The sequence below is a fragment of the Tachyglossus aculeatus genome, chromosome 5 (genome assembly GCF_015852505.1).
Source record: "Tachyglossus aculeatus isolate mTacAcu1 chromosome 5, mTacAcu1.pri, whole genome shotgun sequence".
NCBI classification, from domain to species: domain Eukaryota; kingdom Metazoa; phylum Chordata; class Mammalia; order Monotremata; family Tachyglossidae; genus Tachyglossus; species Tachyglossus aculeatus.
In genome coordinates, this window is record NC_052070.1 from 55051786 (window position 1) to 55074052 (window position 22267).

Genomic DNA, 22267 nt, shown 5'->3' on the forward strand with positions numbered 1-22267 from the left:
CAAAACCCTGTAGCCAAAAATAACAACAGCTTTCCATCTTCTAGACCAGAAGCTCCTTTTGGGAAGGGATCATGTCGACCAACTCTGCTGTACTGAACTCTTCCAAGCACGTAGTACAGAGCTCGGCACACGGTAAATGCTAATAAATACCACTACTCCCCGGTCTCCCATCACTTCTGCTCATTCCTTAATCAATGAGTGCCTGTTGATATTCATTGCTATTATTCCCCCAAAGGTAATAATATATACCACATCTTAGCATTCATTCAATCGTATTTATTGAGCACTTACTGTGTGCAGAGCACTGTACTAAGCGCTTGGGAAGTACAAGTTGGCAACATCTAGAGACGGTCCCTACCCAACGTGGGCTCACAGTCTAGAAGGGGCAGCCAGACAACAAAACAAAACATATTAACAAAACAGAGTATGTACAAGTAAAATAAATAGAGTAATAAATACATAGAAACATATATACAGGTGCTGTGGGGAGGGGAAGGAGGTAAGGCGAGGGGGATTTTGGATAGGGACTGTCTCTATATGTTGCCAACTTGTACTTCCCAAGCGCTTAGTACAGTGCTCTGCACACAGTAAGCGCTCAATGAATACGATTGATTGATTGAGGGGGCTCCGTCTGGGAAGGCCTCCACTGTTGAGTTATCTGATAATTCAGATAAATACCCCTCCCCCAAAAAACAGAAACCATTACTTTAATTGCTTCAAGGTGAGTCTAATTTGTGTGTCAAATTCACTCCAAACAACCCTTTCCCAGCACCCATGGATTCTTTCCCAGCACTTAGTACAGTGCTCTGCACAGACTAAACACTTAATAAATGTTATTACCATTACCCCCCTCTTGGAAAAGGGGGGTCCAGGTTTTGGAATTTGTTCCCAGGTTGGGTTTTCTTAAAGCAATACCTGCTTTCTCAGCTCTTTTCTCTGCAAATGTAGAGGTCATTGGGCAACAGTGTCTGGGAGTATAAGCAAGTTGATTATTAATAACCTAGGTTTCTGAAGAGCAGGCCACGAACTGAAAGCACAACCAACTCGAAAGGGGCCAGAGGATGAAGGTCACTTGCCCTAACTGAATTGCAACAAGTCAGGCTCTGAGCTATAATCAATCAATCGATGGTATCTCATCATCATCATCATTAATCGTATTTATTGAGCGCTTACTGTGTGCACAGCATTGTACTAAGCACTTGGGAGAATACAATACAGAGGTGGGAGATGCATTACCTGTCCAGAACAAGCTCACAGTCCAAAGAAATCATACAGTCAAGAGTTAAGCACACAGAAATAATGCTCCATGAGTAATGTTATGAATCACTTGGCAGATTCAGCTTCAGGAAAACTGGGATATGAAAAGACAGGCTTGGAAACAATCAATCGTATTTATTGAGCGCTTACTGTGTGCAGAGCACTGTACTGAGCGCTTGTGAAGTACAAGTTGGCAACATATAGAGACGGTCCCTACCCAACAGCGGGCTCACAGTCTAGAAGGGGGAGACAGAGAACAAAACCAAACATATTAACAAAATAAAATAAATAGAATAGATATGTACAAGTAAAATAAATAAATAGAGTAATAAATATGTACAAAGCCCGGGCTCTTTCCACTGAGCCACGCTGCTTCCCTCAATATCTGTACCACCACTATATGTTGCTACAGATTTATTACTCTATTCATTTTACTTGTACGTATTTACTATTCCATTTATTTTAATAATAATGGAATGCCTGGAATAATAATCCTAGCCTGTGAGCCCACTGCTGGGTAAGGACCGGCTCTATATGTTGCCAACTTGTCCTTCCCAAGCGCTTAGTCCAGTGCTCTGCACACAGTAAGCGCTCAATAAATACGACTGAATGAATGCATAATTACTAATTACCAATAATTAATGCTACTATTAGCGAGGCCGGGCCTTCCCTGCAGGCAGCCTCCAGACCTAGATCCTGACAGGGAAAAACTTGACAAGAAAGATAGCGGCAGCGATCGATCCTTATGTGCATTCAATGACCCTGCATTGGTCTTATCAGTCACAATCCCATGCATCAACCATTAATCAACCCATCACTAATAACAACTGTGGTTTTTTAAAGTGCTTATTATGTGTCAGGCACTGTACATAAGCAAATTGGGTTGGACACAATCCCTGTCCCACATCAGGCTCACGGTCTTAATCCCCATTTTACAGGTGAGGTAACGGAGGCCCAGAGAAACAAAGTGATTTGCCCAAGGTCACACGGCAGACAAGCAGAGGAGCCGGGATTAGGACCCATGTCCTTCTGAGTCCTAGGCCTGCACTTTATCCACAAGGCCACTGAGGTACATTCAGCGCTTAGAACAGTGCTTTGCACATAGTAAGCGCTTAACAAATGCCATTATTATTATTATTATTGCACACCTGCTGGGCACAAAACACTGCACGAACACCTTAGGAGGCTGCAACTGGAGAAAAGCTGAGAAGCAGTATAGCCTAGTAGGCAGAGCACAGTAGGAGGGGGCAAGTTGATGGTAAGTAATGCCCTCCCTCTTCACACCTGCCAAACTAGCTCTTTTCTCCTCTTCAAAGCCCTACTTAGAACTCACCTCCTCCAGGAAGCCTTCCCACACTGAGCCCCCCCTTTCCCTCCACTCCTCCTCCCCATCGCCCCCACTCCCTCCCTCCGCTCTACCCCCTTCCCCTAGCACGTGTGTATATTTGTACATATTTATTACTCTATTACTGATGTGTATATCTATTAATATTATATCCATATGTTATAATTTAATTATATTATATGTAATATATATTAAAGATATATTATTATATCTATATTATATATCTATAATTCTGCTTATTTTGATGGTATTGATGCCTATCTACTTGTTCTGTTGTCTGTCTCCCCCTGTGAGCCCGTTGTTGGGTAGGGACCGTCTCTATCTGTTGCCGAATTGTACTTTCCAAGCGATTAGTACAGTGCTCTGCACACAGTAAGCGCTGAATGAATGTATGGAGTTTCTGTCTGATGCGGCGATGGATGGAAATAAATCACTGGAAGTTCCTGAGGAGTGGGTAACATGGACCGAAAGTTTCTACAGAAAAATGATCTGGGCAGCAGAGTGAAGTATGGACTGGAGTGGAGAGAGACAGGAGGCTGATAATAATAATAATAATAATAATAATAATGTTGGCATTTGTTAAGCGCTTACTATGTGCAAAGCACTGTTCTAAGCGCTGTGGGGATACAAAGTGATCAGGTTGTCCCACATGGGGCTCACAGTCTTAATCTCCATTTTACCGATGAGGTAACTGAGGCTCAGAGAAGTGAAGTGACTTTCCCAAGGTCACACAGCAGACATGTGGCAGAGGTGGGATTCGAACCCATGACCTCTGACTCCAAAGCCCGGGCTCTTTCCACTGAGCCACGCTGCTTTATAATGATTGTATTTGTTAAACGCTTACTACGTGGCAAGCACTGTTCTATGCACTGGGGGGGGAGATACAAGGTTGTCCCACGTGGGGCTCAGTCAATCCCCATTTTACAGATGAGGTAACCGAGGCACAGAGAAGTGAAGTGACTTGCCCAAAGTCACACAGCTGATAGTGGCCACGCCGGAATTAGAACCCATGACCTCTGACTCTCAAACCCAGGCTCTTTCCACTAGGCCACACTGCTTCTCTGATTACTGATGGAGTAATCAAGGCAGGATATGACTCAGAGGACCCACGTGGCCTAGTGGAATATTTATTTATTTATTTTGCTTGTACATATCTATTCTATTTTTTTTATTTTGTTAGTATGTTTGGTTTTGTTCTGTGTCTCCTCCTTTTAGACTGTGAGCCCACTGGTGGGTACGGACTGTCTCTATGTGTTGCCAACTTGTACTTCCCAAGCGCTTAGTACAGTGCTCTGCACCCAGTAAGCGCTCAATAAATACGATTGATGATGATGATGATAGTGGAAAGAGCCCAGGCTTGAGAGTCGTAGGTCATGGGTTCTAATCCCGCCTCTGCCACTTATAATAATAATAATGGTGGCATTTGTTAAGTGCTTACTATGTGCCAAGCACTGTTCCAAGCGCTGGGGTAGATACAAAGTAATCAATTTGTCCCACATGGGGCTCACAGTCTTAATCCCCATTTTACAGATGAGGTAACTGAGGTCCAGAGAAGTTAAGTGACTTGCCCAAAGTCACGCAGCTGACAAGTGGCCGAGCCGGGATTAGAACCCGTGACCTATGACTCCCGAGCCTGTGCTCTTTCCACTGAGCCCTGCTGCTTGTCAGCTGTGTGACTTCTGGCAAGCCACTGAGCTTCTCTGGGCCTCAGTTCCCTCATCTGTAAAACGGGGACTAAGACTGTGAGCCCCACGTGGACAACCTGATCACCTTGTATCCCCCCAATGCTTGGAACAGAGCTAGGCATCTAGTAAGCGCTTAACAAATACCATCCTTATTATTATTATTATTATTATTATTGGATCAACATGGTAGCAGTTTGGATGGAGAGGAAAGGGAGGATTTCAGCGATGTGGTGGAGGTGAAACTGACAGGACTGAGTGACACACAACATGAGGGCTGAAGGAGAAGTCGAGGAGAACGCCAAGGTGACCTTGGCGGGCCCGAGTTCTAATTCCGCTGTGTGACCTTGGGCGAGTCACGTGACGGCTCCGTGCCTCAGTTTCCTCATATGCAAAAAATCTCCTCAGAGGTTGAGGCCTGGCGGGGCCGGGTCTTGGCCCCCTCACAGGCCGTGCTCGCCAAATTCCACGATAATGAAATCTGAGGGGGCCGCGCTGTTCCACCCGTCCCCATTCATTCAATTGTATTTATTGAGCGCTTACTCTGTGCAGGGCACTGTACTAAGCGCTTGGGAAGTACAAGTTGGCAACATACAGCAAGGTCCCTATTCAACAACGGGCTCCCAGTCTAGAAGGGGGAGACGGACAACAAAACAAAACATGTAGACACGTGTCAATGGCATCATAAATAAATGGAATTAGAGACGTATATTCGTTCATTCCATCGTATTTGTTGAGCGTTTCCTGTGTGCAGAGCACTGTATTAAGCGCTTGGGAAGTACAAGTCGGCAACATATAGAGGCGGTCCCTACCCCACAGCGGGCTCACAGTCTAGAAGGGGGAGACAGACAACAAAACAAAACATGTAGCCAGGTGTCAAAATCATCAGAACAAAGAGAATTACAGCTATATACACATCATTAACAAAATCATCAAAATGACAAGCAGCGTGGCTCAGTGGAAAGAGCCCAGGCTTTGGAGTCAGAGGTCATGGGTTCAAACCCTGACTCCGCCAACTGTCAGCTGTGTGACTTTAGGCAAGTCACTTAACTTCAGTGCTTAGCACAGTGCTTTGCACATAGTAAGTGCTTAATAAATGCCATTATTATTATTATAATTATTGTTCTCTGTGCCTCAGTTCCCTCAGCTGTAAAATGAGGATTAAGACTGACAGTCCCCCGTGGGACAACCTGATCACCTTGTAACCCCCCCAGGGCTTAGAACTGTGCTTTGCACATGGTAAGCGCTTAATAAATGCTATCATTAAATGCTATCATCAACTTCTCTGGGCCTCAGTGACCTCATTTGTAAAATGGGGATTAAGAATGTGAGGCCCCCCATGGGGCAACCTGATCACCTTGTAACCTCCCCAGCGCTTAGAACGGTGCTTTGCACATAGTAAGCCCTTAATAAAAATGCCATTATTATTCTTATTTAAGTAAATAGAATAGTAAATATGTACAAGTAAAATAAATAGGGTAGTAAATCTGTACCAACATATATACAGGTGCTGTGGGGAGGGGAAGGAGGTAAGGCCGGGGGGGATGGGGAGAGGAAGGAGGGGGCTCAGTCTGGGAAGGCCTCCTGGAGGAGGTGAGCTCTCAGTAGGGCTTTGAAGGGAGGAAGAGAGCTAGCTTGGAGGATGTGTGGAGGGAGGGCATTCCAATATGTAATAATAATAATAATGATGGCACTTATTCAGTGCTTACTATGTGCAAAGCACTGTTCTAAGCGCTGGGGAGGCTACAAGGTGATCAGGTTGTCCCTCGTGGGGCTCACAGCCTTAATCCCCATTTTACAGATGAGGGAACTGAGGCCCAGAGCAGTTAAGTGACTTGCCCAAAGTCGCCCAGCTGACAACTGCTGCGTGGCTCAGTGGAAAGTGCCCGGGCTTTGGAGTCAGAGGTCATGGGTTCAAATCCCGGGTCCACCGCTTGTCAGCTGTGTGACTTTGGGCAAGTCACTTCACTTCTCTGGCCCTCAGTTCCCTCATCTGGAAAATCAATCGTATTTATTGAGCGCTTACTGTGTGCAGAGCACTGCACTAAGCGCTTGGGAAGTACAAGTTGGCAACATAGAGAGACGGTCCCTACCCAATGGGGATGAAGACTGTGAGCCCCCCGTGGGACAACCTCATCACCTTGTTAACCTCCCCAGTGCTTAGAACAGTGCTTTGCACACAGTAAGCGCTTAATAAATGCCATTATTATTATTAACAAAAGCCATCATTATTATATAAAAAAAGGGGCAAAGTCAGGATTTGAACCCATGACCTCTGATTCCAAATCAATCAATCAATCGTATTTATTGAGCGCTTACTATGCGCAGAGCACTGTACTAAGCGCTTGGGAAGTCCAAGTTGGCAACATATAGAGACGGTCCCTACCCAACAGTGGGCTCACAGTATAGAAGGGGGAGACAGAGAACAAAACAAAACATATTACCAAAATAAAATAAATAGATATGTAAAAGTAAAATAAACAAATAAATAAATAGAGTAATAAATATGTACAAAGCCCGGGCTCTTTCCACTGAGCCACGCTGCTTCCCTCAATATATGTACCACCAATCAATCAATCAATCGTATTTATTGAGCGCTTACTGTGTGCAGAGCACTGGACTAAGCGCATGGGAAGTCCAAGTTGGCAACATCTAGAGACGGTCCCTACCCCACAGTGGGCTCACAGTCTAAAAGGGGGAGACAGAGAACAAAACCAAACATATGTTGGTACAGATTTATTACTCTATTCATTTTACTTGTACGTATTTACTATTCCATTTATTTTAATAATAATGGAGTGCCTGGAATAATAATTCAGGCCTGTGAGCCCACTGTTGGGTAAGGACCAGCTCTAGATGTTGCCAACTTGTCATCATCATCATCATCATCAATCGTATTTATTGAGCGCTTACTGTGTGCAGAGCACTATAATAAGCGCTTGGGAAGTACAAATTGGCAACATATAGAGACGGTCCCTACCCAACGGTGGGCTCACAGTCTAAAAGGGGGAGACAGAGAACAAAACCAAACATATTAACAAAATAAAATAAATAGAATAGATATGTACAAGTAAAATAAATAGAGAAATAAATATGTCCAAACAAAACCCGGGCTCTTTCCACTGAGCCACGCTGCTTCCCTCAATATATGTACCACCAATCAATCAATCGTATTTATTGAGCACTTACTGTGTGCTGGGCACTGTACTAAGCGCTTCGGAAGTCCAAGTTGGCAACATCTAGAGACAGTCCCTACCCAACAGTGGGCTCACAGTCTAAAAGATCAATCAGTCGTATTTATTGAGCGCTTACTGTGTGCAGAGCACTGTACCAAGCGCTTGGGAAGTCCAAGTTGGCAACATATAGAGACGGTCCCTACCCAACAGTGGGCTCACAGTCTAGAAGGGGGAGACAGACAACAAAACCAAACATATTAACAAAATAAAATAAATAGAATAGATATGTACAAGTAAAATAAATAGAGTAATAAATATGTACAAACAAAGCCCAGGCTCTTTCCACTGAGCCATGCTGCTTCCCTCAATATATGTACCACCAATCAATCAATTAATCGTATTTATTGAGCACTTACTGTGTGCAGAGCACTGTACTAAGCGCTTGGGAAGTCCAAGTTGGCAACATATAGAGACGGTCCCTATCCAACAATGGGCTCACAGGCTAGAAGGGGGAGACAGACAACAAAACCAAACATATTAACAAAATATAATAAATAGAATAGTAAATATGTACAAGTAAAATAAATAGAGTAATAAATATGTACAAACAAAGCCTGGGCTCTTTCCACTGGGCCACGCTGCTTCCCTCGATATATGTACCACCAATCAATCAATCAATCGTACTTACTGAGCGCTTACTGTGTGCTGGGCACTGTACTAAGCGCTTGGGAAGTCCAAGTTGGCAACATCTAGAGACGGTCCCTACCCAACAGTGGGCTCACAGTCTAAAAGATCAATCAGTCGTATTTATTGAGCGCTTACTGTGCACAGAACACTGTACTAAGCGCTTGGGAAGTACAAGTTGGCAACATCTAGAGACGGTCCCTACCCAACGGCGGGCTCACAGTCTAGAAGGGGGAGACAGACAACAAAACCAAACATATTAACAAAATAAAATAAATAGAATAGATATGTGCAAGTAAAATAAATAAATAAATAAATAGAGTAATGAATATATGTACAAACAAAGCCCGGGCTCTTTCCACTGAGCCACGCTGCTTCCCTCAATATATGTACCACCAATCAATCAATCGTATTTATTGAGCGCTTACTGTGTGCAGAGCACTGTACTAAGCGCTTGGGAAGTCCAAGTTGGCAACATATAGAGACGGTCCCTATCCAACAATGGGCTCACAGGCTAGAAGGGGGAGACAGAAAACAAAACCAAACATATTAACAAAATATAATAAATAGAATAGTAAATATGTACAAGTAAAATAAATAGAGTAATAAATATGTACAAACAAAGCCCGGGCTCTTTCCACTGGGCCACGCTGCTTCCCTCGATATATGTACCACCAATCAATCAATCGTACTTATTGAGCGCTTACTGTGTGCAGAGCACTGGACTAAGCGCTTGGGAAGTCCAAGTTGGCAACATCTAGAGGCGGTCCCTACCCAACAGTGGGCTCACAGTCTAAAAGATCAATCAGTCGTATTTATTGAGCGCCTACTGTGTGCAGAGCACCGGACTAAGCGCTTGGGAAGTCCAAGTTGGCAACATCTAGAGACGGTCCCTACCCCACAGTGGGCTCAAGTCTAAAAGGGGGAGACAGACAACAAAACCAAACATATGTTGGTACAGATTTATTACTCTATTCATTTTACTTGTACGTATTTACTATTCCATTTATTTTAATAATAATGGAGTGCCTGGAATAATAATTCAGGCCTGTGAGCCCACTGTTGGGTAAGGACCGGCTCTAGATGTTGCCAACTTGTCATCATCATCATCATCATCATCAATCGTATTTATTGAGCGCTTACTATGTGCAGAGCACTGTACTAAGCGCTTGGGAAGTACAAGTTGGCAACATATAGAGACAGTCCCTACCCAACAGTGGGCTCACAGTCTAAAAGGGGGAGACAGAGAACGAAACGAAACGTACTAACAAAATAAAATAAATAGAATAGATATGTACAAGTAAAATAAATAGAGTAATAAGTATGTACAAACAAAACCCGGGCTCTTTCCACTGAGCCACGCTGCTTCCCTCAATATATGTACCACCAATCAATCAATCAATCGTATTTATTGAGCACTTACTGTGTGCTGGGCACTGTACTAAGCGCTTGGGAAGTACAAGTTGGCAACAGAGAGAGACGGTCTCTACCCCACAGTGGGCTCACAGTCTAAAAGATCAATCAGTCGTATTTATTGAGCGCTTACTGTGTGCAGAGCACTGGACTAAGCGCTTGGGAAGCCCAAGTTGGCAACATCTAGAGACAGTCCCTACCCCACAGTGGGCTCACAGTCTAAAAGGGGGACACAGAGAACAAAACCAAACAAATTAACAAAATAAAATAAATAGAATAGATATGTACAAGTAAAATAAATAGAGTAATAAATATGTACAAACAAAGCCCGGGCTCTTTCTACTGAGCCACACTGCTTCCCTCAATATCTGTACCACCACTATATGTTACTACAGATTTATTACTCTATTTATTTTACTTGTACGTATTTACTGTTCCGTTTATTTTAATAATAATGGAACGCCTGGAATAATAATCCTAGCCTGTGAGCCCACTGTGGGGGAAGGACCGGCCCTAGATGTTGCCAACTTGGACTTCCCAAGCGCTTAGTCCAGTGCTCTGCACAAAGTAAGCGCTCAATCAATACGATTGAATGAATAATTACTAATTACTAATAATTAATACTACTAATAAGGCCCGGTTTCGCGGGCCTCACCTGCAGGCAGCCTCCGCCGCGGAGGGTCACGGCGGGCCCGCTCCGCCTCAAGGAGACTCGAAAGGCCGCCGCCATCTTGCCCGCCGCCGCCGCCGCCATCTTGTCCTCCGACGTCGGCCCCCGCCCCCTCCACGCCGGCGCTCCTCCGCGGCCCCACCGCGCCTTGCGGGCGCGGGGGACGCTCTAGCCGCCGCGAGGACATCGAGTTGAGAAGACGCTTCCGGCCGAGCGGGGAAACCAGGCGAGCCCGGAGGACGCGAACGGCGGTCCTCAGTGCGCATGCGTAGGGAGTTTTTGCGCACGCTCATTTGACGCCTGGCGCCCGTCCTTCAAAGGCCTTCGCAGACTGAGCCCCCTTTTCCTCTCCTCCTCAGTGCGCATGCGTACGGAGTTTCTGCGCACGCTCATTTAACGCCTAGCGCCTGTCCTTCAAAGGCCTTAGCAAACTGAGCCCCCTTTTTCCTCTCCTCCTCATTCATTCATGCATTCATTCATTCATTCATTCATCCACTCATTCATCCATCCAACCTGTATATATGTCTGTACATATTTATTACTCTATTTATTTATTTATTTTACTTGTACCTATCTATTCTATTTATTTTATTTTGTTAGTATGTTTGGTTTTGTTCTCTGTCTCCGCCTTCTAGACTGTGAGCCCACTGTTGGGTAGGGACCCTCTCTATACGTTGCCAGCTTGTACTTCCCAAGCGTTTAGTACAGTGCTCTGCACACAATCAGTGCCCAATAAATACGATTGATTAATTGATTGATCCATTCATCCATCCATTCATCAATTCATTCATCAATTCATTCAGTCGTATTTATTGAGCACCTATTGCGTGCAGAGCACTGTACTAAGTGCTTGGGAAGTACATTCATTCATCCATTCATTCATCCATCCATCCATCCATCCATTCATTCATTCATCCATCCATTCATTCCTCCATTCATTCACTCGTATTTATTGAGCGCCTACTGTGTGCAGAGCACTGTACTAAGCGCTTGGGAAGTACAATCGTTCATTCATTCAATCATATTTATTGAACACCTACTGTGTGCAGAGCACTGGACTAAGCGCTTGGGAAGTACAATCATTCATTCATTCAATTGTATTTACTGAGCGCTCACTGTGTGCTGAGCACTGGACTAAACGCTTGGGAAGTACAATCATTCATTCATTCAATCGTATTGAGTGCTTACTGTGTGCTGAGCACTGTACTAATCGCTTGGGAAGTACAATCATTCATTCATTCAGTCGTATTGAGCGCTTACTTTGTGCAGAGCACTACTAAGCGCTAGGGAAGTACAATCATTCATTCATTCAATCATATTTATTGAGCATTTACTGTGTGCAGAGCACTGTACTAAGTGCTTGGGAAGTACAATCATTCATTCAATTGTATTTATTGAGCGCTTACTGTGTGCACAGCACTGTGCTAATCGCTTGGGAAGTACAATCATTCATTCATTCAGTTGTATTGAGCACTTACTGTGTGCTGAGCACTGTACTAAGCTCTTGGGAAGTACAAGTCGTCAACATCTAGAGACGGTCCCTACCCAACAACGGGCTCACAGTCTAGAAGGGGGGAGACAGAAAACAAAACAAAACATGGAGACAGGTGTCAAAATCATCAGAACAAATAGAATTAAAGCTATATGCACATCATTAACAAAATAAATAGTAATAGTAAATACGTACAAGTAAAATAGAGTAATAAATCTGTACAAATATATATACAGGTGCTGTGGGGAGGGGAAGGAGGTAGGGCGGGGGGGGGATGGGGTGGAGGAGATGATTCGCCTCCTCACAGCACTTGTGTATATTTGTACATACTTATTACTCTATTTTATTAATGATGTGTATATAGCTATATTTCTATTTGTTCTGGTGGCATTGCCACCTGTCTGCTTAATAATAATAATAATAATGGTGGCATTTATTAAGCACTTACTATGTGCAAAGCACTGTTCTAAGCACTGGGGTGGATACACGAGAAACAGCGTGGCTCAATGGAAAGAGCATGGGCTTTGGAGTCAGAGGTCATAGGTTCAAATCCCAGGTCTGCCGATTATCAGCTGTGTGACTTTGGGCAAGTCACTTCACTTCTCTGTGCCTCAGTTACCCCATCTGTAAAATGGGGATTAAGACTGTGAGCCTCCCGTGGGACAACCTGATCACCTCGTAACCTCCCCAGTGCTTAGAACGGTGCTATGCACATAGTAAGTGCTTAATATGTGCCATCATTATTATTATTATTACAAGAGAAACAGCACGGCTCAGTGGAAAGAGCACAGGCTTTGGAGTCAGAGGTCATGGGTTCAAATCCCGGCTCTGCCAATTGTCAGTTGTGTGACTTTGGGCAAGTCACTTAACTTCTCTGTGCCTCAGTTACCTCATCTGTAAAATGGGGATTAAGACTGTGAGCCCCCTGTGGGACAACCTGATCACCTTGTAACCTCCCCAGTGCTTTGCACATAGTAAGTGCTTAATAAATGCCATTATTATTAATATTATTATTACAAGGTGATCAGGTTGTCCCACGTGGAGCTCACAGCCTTAATCCCTATTTTACAGATGAGGTAAGTGAGGCACAGAGAAGTCAAGTGACTTAACCAAGGTCACACAGCTGACAGGCGGCAGAGCCGGGATTAGAACCCATGACCTCTGACTCCCAAACTAGGGCTCTTTCCATTGAGCCACGCTGCTTCTTTTTTGTTGTTGTTGTTGTCTGTCTCCCCCTTCTAGATTGTGAGCCCATTGTTGGGTGGCGACCGTCTCTATATGTTGCCAACTTGTAGTTCCCAAGTGCTTAGTACAGTGCTCTGCACACAGTAAGCGCTCATTAAATATGAATGAATGAATGATTTCTTTCGCGGTTTTTGGGGCCGTGACCTGTTTTAGCGACAGATCTTGAAAATGGCATGGAACTTCATCACAACAGGAGATTTTGAGGCCTTCCTCAATCTATATTGTGAGTCCTTTGACAGCAGGGATCGTATCTACTACCTCTGTTGTACTGTAATGATGATGGTATTTGTTAAGCGCTCACTATGTGCCAAGCACTGTTCTAAGCGCTGGGATAGATAATAATAATAATGGTATTTGTTAAGCGCCCAAGGTAATCAGGTTGGACAAAGTCCTTGTCCCACTTGGGGCTTACAGTCTAATCCCCATTTTATGGATGAGGTAACTGAGACACAGAGAAGTGAAGTGATTTGTCCAAGGTCACACAGCAGACCTGTGGCAGAGATGGGATTAGAACCCATGACCTTCTAACTCCCAGGCCCGGACTCTATTACCTAAGCCATGCTGCTACTCTGTAGTGTCCCGGGTGCTTAGTACAATGTCCTGCGTACCGTGCTACTTAATAAAGACCTCTAATTGATTGTTGTTCCATTGTTTCTTTTTGGGTATAAGGAAGTTTGGACTCGGAGTTTACGTGCGTCTGGTTCTGTTTCTTGAGGATTGAGTGTTATAGGGGAATGAACATTTGAAGTACAGGTGACTATTACTACTAATGCTACATTATGACTACTAATTAATAATAACAATGATGGCCTTTGTTGAGTGCTTACTATGTGCCAAGCACTGTTCTAAGGCGATCAGGTTGTCCCACGTGGGGCTCACAGTCTTCATCCCCATTTTACAGATGAGGTAACTGAGGCTCAGAGAAGTGAAGTGACTTGCCCAAAGTCACACAGCTGACAAGTGGGGGAGCTGGGATTAGAACCCATGACCTCTGACTCCCAAGACTCTTTCCACTGAGCCATGCTGCTTCTCACTGTGGTATTTACTAATCAAGCGCTTAGTACAGTGCAAGCGCTTGGTACAGTGCTTTGCACACAGTAAGCGCTCAATAAATACGATTGATTGATTGATTGATTAAGTTCTATGTGTCAAGCACTGCACTAAGCACTGGGGTCGATGCAGTTTCATCAGCTCAGACACAGTCTCTGTCCCACATGGGGCTCACTGTAGAAGGAAGTACAGGTATTTCATCCCCATTTTGCACGAGGAATCAATTCATTCATTCAGTCGTATTTATTGAGTGCTTACTGTGTGCAGAACACTGTACTAAGTGCTTAATTGTATCAATTGAATCAACTGTATTTGAGTACTTACTGCATACAGAGCACTATACTAAACTTTTGGGAGAATAGAATATAACAATATAAAAGATGATAATAATAATGATAATGGCATTTATTAAGTGCTTACTATGTGCAAAGCACTGTTCTAAGCGCTGGGGGGGGGTTATCAGGTGATCAGGTTGTGCCAAAGGAAGTTCACAGTCTTAATCCCCATTTTACAGATGAGGTAACTGAGGCCCAGAGAAGTTAAGTGACTTGCCCAAAGTCACACAGCTGACAATTGGCAGAGCTGGGATTTGAACCCATGACCTCTGACTCCAAAGCCTGTGCTCTTTCCACTGAGCCACGTTCCCTGCCCACAACAAGCTAACAGCCTAGGTGGGGGGACCAACATTAACATAAATAAAGGTATGTAATAATAACAATAATAATAATTGTGGTATTTATTAGGCACTTAATACACACCAGGCACTGTACTAAGTTCTGTGGGGTGGGAGGAGGGATGAAGACTGTGAGCCCATTGTTGGGTAGGGACCGTCTCTATATGTTGCCGACTTGTACTTCCCAAGCGCTTAGTACAGTGCTCTGCACACAGTAAGCGCTCAATAAATACGATTGAATGAATGAAATGCATATAATAATAATAATAATAATAATAATAATGATGACATTTGTTAAGTGCTTACTATGTGCCAAGCACTGGGGGGATGCAAGGTGATCAGGTTGTCCCACATGGGGCTCACAGTCTTCATCCCCATTTGACAGATGAGGGAACTGAGGCACAGAGAAGTGAAGTGACTTGCCCAAAGTCACTCAGCTGACAAGTGGCGGAGCCGGGATTAGAACCCATGACCTCTGGACTCCCAAGCCCGGGCTCTTTCCACTGAGCCACGCTGCTTCTCCAGGCATGTGAGGACATTTCCAACAGTTGTTGTTACATAAGTAGATAGGATAATGACCAAGGATGCTGAATATTGCTTCCTTTTTTATGGAATTGTTAAATTCTTACTATGTGCCAGACACTGTACTAAGTGCTGGGGTAGATACAAGATAATCGGGTCGGCCACATTCCTCTTTCCACATGGGGCTCACAGTCTTAATCTTCTTAGAGAAGCAGCGTAGCTCGGTGGAAAAGAGCACGGGCTCTGGAGTCAGAGGTCACGGGTTCAAATCCCGGCTCCGCCATTTGTCATCTGTGTGATTTTGGGCAGGTCACTTAAGTTCTCTGTGCCTCAGTTACCTCATCTGTAAAACGGGGATTAAGACTGTGAACCCCCCTTGTACTTCCCAAGCGCTTAGTACAGTGTTCTGCACACAGTAAGCGCTCAATAAATATGACTGAATGGATGAACCTGATCACCTTGTAACCTCCCCAGCACTTAGAACAGTGCTTTGCACGTAGTAAGTGCTTAGTAAATGCCACTATTATTATTATTATTATTATTAATCCACATTTGATAGATGAGGTAAATGAGTCACAGAGAAGTGAAGTTCCTTGCCCATGGTCACACAGCAATGTGGCAGAGCCGGAATTAGAACCCAGGTCCTTCTGACTCCCAGGACCCTGCTCTATGCTGTTTCCTGGCTATGGAAGAAGTTATGAAAAACACTTTTGACTCACTCTTATGGAGGAGGTAAAGGAATAAATCAATAAGCGAAAAAGGAATAAGAATCTCAGGGTGCTGGGGTGGCTAAAAGGAAGGCTTGAGCAGGGTGAGGAGAGGAGATTCATCAGAGAATATCTTCTGGAGCAGGGGACTTATATCAAAGACTTTGAAGGAAGAGAGGGGTTTAATGAAGTAGACGCAATAGAGAAGCATGGCTGGGAGTCAGCATGGGCCTGGGAGTGGGAAGGCCCTGGGCTCTAATCCCGGCTCTGCCACATGTCTGCTGTGTGACCTTGGACAAGCTACTTAACTTCTCTGTGCCTCAGTTATCTCACCTGTAAAATGGGGATTAAGAGTATGAGTCCCATGTGGGACAAGGGACAGTGTCGGAACTGATTATCTTGCGTATACCCCAGTGCTTAGAACAGTGCTCGGCACATAGTAAGAGCTCGACAAGTACCATAATTATTATTATTATTAGAGCATGTGAGTAACGGGCTGGAAATGGAGGTTTGCTCTAAAGGGGCAAAGAGCAGGAGCTGGAGTGTAATGGGAGAAGAGAGCGAACAGATAAAGCGGGTGAGGATAGAGAGACTCGAAGCCGATGGCTAGGAGTGTTGTGCGTGCAAAGCCTTTGGAGATTTGTGGGGAGGGAAGTAGCCGGCGATTTGGAAGGGCCAGTTTGGTGCTTTACACGCAGCGGGCATTCATTAAGAGCGGTTACTATGATAACTTTAGATATTTGCAGCTGCACAGAGAGGGAGAAGCTGGAAGGAGGCTATTTTGGGATGGAGCAGAGGCCTGCCACATGCTATTTTGGTTCCCAGGCGAGTAGAGTCAGCATCTGGACGTCCCCACTCTTGGGTAACCCGGCTCCAGTGCTACACTTCTTACCGTGAGTCATTGCTCTTAGTACTCTCTTAGGACTCTCTTAGAGAGTCATTGCTCTTAAGCAGTGCTCTGCACACAGTAAGCACTCAATAAATACGATTGATGATGATGATGCTCTCTGGAGGAGTTAGCGGCTGCCAGATGTTTCACCGAGTGTTTCTAGAGCAGGGTTGGGCAGTCTACGGCTTGGGAACCGTAACTGGCTCTTGGAACCAAATGTGGCTCTCAAGCTGGGGAAGACGGTGGCGGGGCGTTTACAACTGTTATTCACATTGAAAGAAGTGACATTCATTTGTGTTTATATTGTAGGATTGACTTTTTGCACATTTACTGCTCAAAGGCATAATTTAGTGCGTCTCTTTTGCCCACAGAGGTTGCTTACCCCTCTTCTTGGGCATTACAAAGTACCTCTGGAGGACATGTGGGACAGACTGTCGGGTTACCTTGTGGCCACCCCACATGTAACACAGTGTTTGGCACATAGGGCTAATAAATACCAGCATTGAGGGGAAAGTTGACAGGACTCAAACCCACTGTGTCCCATGCCTTTAGAATGGCCAGTCCCTTCTTCTCTTGTTTTTTTCACTCCAAAGGCAGCTCATGTCCCCCAGCTCCTTATAATAATAAAAATGATGATGATGATGATGGTATTAGAGAAGCAGCACAGCTCAATGGAAAGAGCACGGGCTTGGGAGTCAGAGGTCATGGGTTCAAATCCCAGCTCTGCCAGTTGTCAGCTGTGTGACTTTGGGCATGTCACTTGACTTCTCTGTCCCTCAGTTAGCTCATCTGTAAAATGGGGATTAAAACTGTCCTGTAACTGGCTCCTGGAACCAAATGTGGCTCTCAAACTGGGGAGACGGTGGAGGGGGATTAAAACTGGGACAACCTGATCAGTTTGTATCCTCCCCAGCTCTTAGAACAGGGCTTTGCACGTAGTAAGCGCTTAACAAATGCCATTATTATTATTATTTGTTAAGATCTTTCTATGTGTCAAGCACCGTTCTAAACGCTGGGGTAAATACAATCTAATTAGGTCGGACACAGTCCTTGTCCAACATGGGGTGCTCAGTCTTCATCTCCATTTTACAGATGAGGTAACTGAGGCACAGAGAAGTTAAGCGACTTGCCCAAGGTCACACAGCAGACAAGTGGCAGAGTCAGGATTAGAACCCAGGTCCTTCTGACTCCCAGGGCTGTGTTCTATCCACTAGGCCAAGCTGCTTCAAATAATAAAGTTATTTGTTAAGTGCTTACTCTGTGCCAAGTACTGTACTCTGCCCATCCGCCAAGCTAGCTCTCTTCCTCCAAGGCCCTACTGAGAGCTCACCTCCTCCAGGAGGCCTTCTCAGACTGACCCCCTTCCTTCCTCTCCCCCTCGTCCCCCTCTCCATCCCCCCATCTTACCTCCTTCCCTTCCCCACAGCACCTGTATATATGTATATATGTTTGTACATATTTATTACTCATTTATTTTACTTGTACATCTCTATTCTATTTATTTTATTTTGTTAGTATGTTTGGTTTTGTTCTCTGTCTCCCCCTTTTAGACTGTGAGCCCACTATTGGGTAGGGACTGTCTCTATATGTTGCCAACTTGTACTTCCCAAGCGCTTAGTACAGTGCTCTGCACACAGTAAGCGCTCAATAAATACGATTGATGATGATGATGATGTACTAAGTGCTAGGGTGGATATAAGATAATCAGATTGGACACAATGCCCGGAAGCGGTAAATGCCTCAGAGGCAGAGTTCCACTGTGGGGAAGCCCTAGGATGGATCCTGTTCCCCCGTGGGCTGGAGTTGCGACAGTTGTCCCGACAATTGTCCCGACAAAAGTCCCGACAATTGGAGCTCGGAGAGGAAAGGATTGTAAATTGGCCCGTGGCCCCTAAGAGAGTCTGACTCCCTCACTCAGCAGATGCCTTCTGGTGATGATGGCCAGTCAATCATGCTGTCGGTTCGCTCTTGCATTAACCGCAAATTAACAAGCATGATTACACCACTTATTCCAGGGAAGAATATAGGCGGCTGAGGCTCCAGGCTCCCGGAAAAGAGGAGGTGATTCGGATGCAAGGAATCAGACCTGCCAGAGCTGAAGTCGCACGTCCCGTGGCTGAGCAACTCGGCTGCTCGGGTTCCGAGCAAGATGCGGTGTGGGGTTCTGGTCTTCACTTCCTCATCCTTGATTTCCTGGGCCATGCTTCAGAGAGGCTGGGTAGACTGTTAAATTATCTTACTCAAATTAGCTGCCTTTTTTTAATGGTATTTGCTAAGTGCTTACTGTAATAATAATGGTGGCATTTGTTAAGCACTTACAATGTGCCAAGCACTGGAGTATACACAAGATAATCGGTTCCGATACTGCCCCTTGTCCCACATGGGGCTCATACTCTTAATCCCCACTTTACAAATGAGATAACTGAGGCACAGAGAAGTTAAGTAGCTTGTCCAAGGTCACACAGCAGACATGTGGCAGAGCCGGGATTAGAGCCCAGGACCTTCTAAATGCTGTTCTAAACACTGGGGAGGATACAAGGTGATCAGGTTGTCCCACGTGGGGTTCACAATCTTAATCCCTATTTTACAGATGAGGTCACTGAGGCACAGAGACATTAAGTGACTATGAGCCAAGGACACATGTGCCCCCCCCCCCCCCCTTTTAGACTGTGAGCCCGTTGTTGGGTAGGGACTGTCTCTCTATGTTGCCAACTTGTACTTCTCAAGCGCTTAGTACAGTGCTCTGCACACAGTAAGCGCTCAATAAATACGATTGATGATGATGATGATGACGACTTTACTGAATGCTAGGGTAGATGCAAGCTGCACATTGCACGTAGTCTATGTTCCGCATGGGGCTCTCAGTCTTGATCCCCATTTTACTGATGAAGCAACTGAGGCACAGAGAAGTGAAGCACTTGCCCAATGTCACACAGCCGGCAAGTGGCAGAGCTGGGATTAGAATGGGTTTAGAACTCAGGTCCTTCTGACTTCCCCACCCATGGTCTATCCACTGGGCCATGCCGTTTCTCTAATTATTTCTTTTCTGTGAGGATGTGGAGGTGGTATGTGTTTGGGAGGGAGAATAATCGTGTATACAAGTGTGTACATGAATGCATTTAGTTTCACATACTCTTTGTCCCGGCGAGAACATGCTGATGGGGATAGCACACAACCACTGTCAGCCTAATCAATTCCTCTGGTCATGTCTTGGTATCGAAGGCTCTCGACCCAAGCTTCTCCGCCGCTCCTGGTGGGAGACTCCCTCCGTGTGAATTCACCAAAGAAAGAGGAGTCAAGCAGCCGCTTACAACTACCCCTCATTTTCACCATAGCATTTTATTTTCTTTTAGTCAGAGGAGCTGTAAGCAGCATTAGGCTCGCGCAAGCCAACTCCCAAGGTCCCTCAGGGTTGCCTCTGCCTGTACTTTACTGAAAGAGTAAAAAAAAATCAACTGCGGCTCGTTGAATTCAAAGCCACCAGTGACCAAACCATTTCAAGAAAAAGCAGGAACAGGAACCGGCTTTAGTTGCCGCACACAGTCTCATCCCCGCCAACTCTAAGAACCAGGGAGGGTCCCGATTAGTCCGGAACAGAGCCACAAATGCAGCGACCGGCCACGCTCCTTGCTTCCACAGATGTCTTGGCCCACTGGGCCGCCCCTCTTGTGTCTCCAAGCGGCTTGGAAGATATCAGGCTTAATTGTTGGTGAGAATCACATCAAACTTCGGCTGCAAAACCCTCAGAAAAATCCATAGGTACACCGATTTTGCACTCAAAAAACTTAGCATCTCCTTAAAGCAGTAAAGAAAGAGAAAAGCACACCTCCAAGAGAAGGTCTTTCCGTAGACTAACACCCTCTAACAGGCACTTGGCATGCATAGGCAGGAAGGTGAGAACCTGAGGAAAGAACTGAAGAGCCAGAGTTCCCAGACCCCTTTGGCTATTTTGGATTTTGGAAGGCACCATTGGTTCTGGGGTCTCCAATGCCTTAGCTTTCAAAGGATGCTCCCTATTGAATGTGAAATGGAGTTGAGGTGGGACTCTCTGCCCAGACAAAGAATAAATGATCCTATCACAGAAGGGTCACGATCTTCAAACACACATACACACACCCACACATACACACACCACCTTCAGTTGCAGGGGTAACACAGGCAGCGTGGGATCTGGGGAGAGAGGGGAGGGAAGGAAGGCCGAATCCTCTCCAGACCCGAAAACTCCAGCCACAATTTCCCTCAAAATGAAGTGTCCTTCCAAGTGGAATGAAAGATTTGCATTTCCATGCCACCCAGGAGGATCTTTTTGTAATGGAATTCTCTTTCCAATCTAAATCATTTCCTTTTGCCCCAAGCCATTTTTCAGGCTGTGTTGCTGCAGGAGTGTTAGGATTATCACATTAATCATGCAGATTGGCAGGAACATGGACAGTGCCAATGCCCCATCTTAGTGTGGGGTCCCAAGCCTGTTTTTGCTATTGGTCTCTAACACCAGAGAGGGTTGAATCATTCTCATCATTCTCATCTCATTATTCTCATCATCATCTGTGAATAATCAGTCAGGTCCTTCAGAGTCAGTGAGAGACCCCCCAGGGAGGAAGGGAGAGTGTTTTGGAGGGGGATAATCTGTTCAGGGTTTGGGAAGTTGAGAAAATGACCCTAGTCTGTATTCCCCACATCTCCCTCAGTGAGTTTACTAGATAAGTCACAGAATGTCAGCCCTTCATGCCAGGGATCCAGTAGCTGGCAGCTTGGGAAAGCCAGGCTGATTACCCGTTAAGTTATCTCTGAGGTGTGGGGCTGGGCCGGCCTCCAGTGAGGCTCAGAAGCTGTAAATAGAGTCAAGTCCTACTCCTGTAAGTTGGAAAAAACGAGGGCCTGGTCAAGAGGCTGGAAAGAGGGAAAAAGCCAGGGAGCTGCCCACGAGTTGGGAAGACTGTGTCCTTAGAACTGGATTAGGCTGGTTTGGAATCCACCCTCTCTATGGCTGGCCACAAGAGCCTTGCCCGAACAGGAGCTGGGCTAGAAGGCGCTGGGGGCAAAGGTTTATAGCACAGACCAGCCTAATCAGGGGGTGGGAGAAGAAAGCAAGTCAGTCAGGCTGATACAGATCTTTGTCTGGGCCAGTTACTTCCCCTTTAGCCCCTACAGCCCTGAGGTGTCTCCTGGGCTCCCTACCAAGAGAGATCCAAGGATCTGTCCCAGGCTGTTCTCTGTTAGAAAGATCCACAGGCCTCATAGGGAGCTCATGGTGGGGCCTCTTTCAACCAGGCTGGGTCTCTCTGGGAGAAATGTTATCAGATCCTCAAGCCGATCAGAGAGCCGACCCAGTGGAGTCAGCCCTCAGTCTCTTGCCGAGCTTCTAGACTGTGAGCCTGTTTTTGGGTAGGGGCCGTCTCTATATGTTGCCGACTTGTACTTCCCAAGCGCTTAGAACAGTGCTCTGCACACAGTAAGCGCTC

The 22267-nt window shown here is 45.4% G+C and overlaps 1 protein-coding gene across 1 annotated transcript in view; it reads right to left on the reverse strand.

Moving 5' to 3' along the window:
• The window catches only part of SDHB (succinate dehydrogenase complex iron sulfur subunit B), a 32431-nt gene extending 22127 nt beyond the window's left edge, over positions 1 to 10304 (reverse strand). Inside the window, exon 1 of the mRNA XM_038747200.1 lies at positions 10213 to 10304. Coding sequence (XP_038603128.1) covers positions 10213 to 10287 — 75 coding nt within the window. The 5' untranslated portion in view covers positions 10288 to 10304. The remainder of the gene's footprint in view (positions 1 to 10212) is intronic.
• Positions 10305 to 22267: the final 11963 nt, after the last annotated feature.